A 1,331-nucleotide genomic window follows, 5' to 3' on the forward strand; every position below is an offset into this window, starting at 1 on the left:
TTATTATTATTATTATTATTACTATTAATCATGACCGCTGACCTTGACCCCCTGGTAAACCTTGATCTCGGACTGACTCTCCTGGAAGAAGGACACGATGTGCTTCAAGCCGGACTCACAGACGTCAGACGGCGGGTAGGTCAGGGGGTTCTCCTCCAGGTGAAGGACTTGTCCTTTACGGACGTCCAGTTTCTGGGGAGGGACAAGATGAGATAAGATAAGATAAGATAAGATGTGATAAGATACGATAAGATAAGATAGATAAGATAAAATAAGAAAAGATAATAGCTTACTATCCTAGAGGTCAATCGATCTTTAGCATTTAAACATTTTAATAGAAGTATTAACCAAAGTCATGGCGTGCGGTGAACTATTGAGGATAAATCCCAACTTGTTTCGCGCGCTCATATGACCTTGTGCAGTTGTGAGCGTCGTAAAACCCTTATTAAACTAACTATCCCTGAGGGAAATTTTTCTTGGCTGTACAGGACCGTAAAAACACAAGCAGGTATACATAACAAATGTAAATTATAATAATATGTTACTCTCATTAAAATTCAATACGAAAAGAGAAGTAAAGCTGATAAAAAGCTAATTCGAGTAAAGAGAAACTATATCGACACAGTAATGGTCATTTAGTGCGGGGGAGGAGGGGAGTAAGACAGACATATATATAGAAACAACAGATGGAAAGCAAAGAAGTAGGACCTACCAGTGGAAGCCCTTCAACAGCCCACAGAAATGATGCGCAATGCGTGTAAAATGTATCTCTTTAAGCAGTTAGAGTGCGCTTGTGTGTGTAAGTGTATGGGTGTGTGGGCGTGGGGGTAGTTATTGTGGTGGTGGTGGTGCTGCTGGTGCGTGTGTGTGTGTGTGTGTGTGTTGTGTGTGTGTGTGTGTGTGTGTGTGTGTGTGTGGAAGGGGGTTGGGTGGGGAGGAACTCTGTAACTTCAGTTGGTATTATGCATGCGTAACGATATAATCAGTAGGAGAACAATGTGCAGAAATAGTGATGGTCTATCAGTTTCTCATAATCAAGCAACGGATAATAAAGATATAAGTTTCTCAAATTTTACAAAGTGAAAACGTAATATAGCAGAAACATCAGTTTCTGAAGATTTATGCAAAATGATTTAATAATTAGATAAATAAGATAAAATATAATTTATAGTCAGATTCGAGTGACCCTCGTGACCACATATTCTGCTTCTCTTTGCAACATGGTTTTAGAAAGGGATGGTGAGAGATAGAAAGAGAGTGTGGAAGAGACAGACAGAGACAGACAGACAGACAGACAGACAGACAGACAGACAGACAGACAGACAGACAGA

General features: G+C 40.0%; 1 protein-coding gene across 1 annotated transcript in view; it reads right to left on the minus strand.

Annotated features, from left to right (window-relative positions):
- Positions 1-1,331, minus strand: part of LOC101850797 (malignant fibrous histiocytoma-amplified sequence 1 homolog) — a gene marked incomplete in the record, with an annotated part of 56,255 nt that overhangs the window by 19,423 nt on the left and 35,501 nt on the right. The window contains 1 exon segment of the mRNA XM_005096349.3: positions 43-192. Within this exon segment, the coding sequence (XP_005096406.2) occupies positions 43-192 (150 nt within the window).

The sequence above is a fragment of the Aplysia californica genome, unplaced genomic scaffold (assembly GCF_000002075.1).
Source record: "Aplysia californica isolate F4 #8 unplaced genomic scaffold, AplCal3.0 scaffold00127, whole genome shotgun sequence".
NCBI classification, from domain to species: Eukaryota; Metazoa; Mollusca; class Gastropoda; order Aplysiida; family Aplysiidae; genus Aplysia; species Aplysia californica.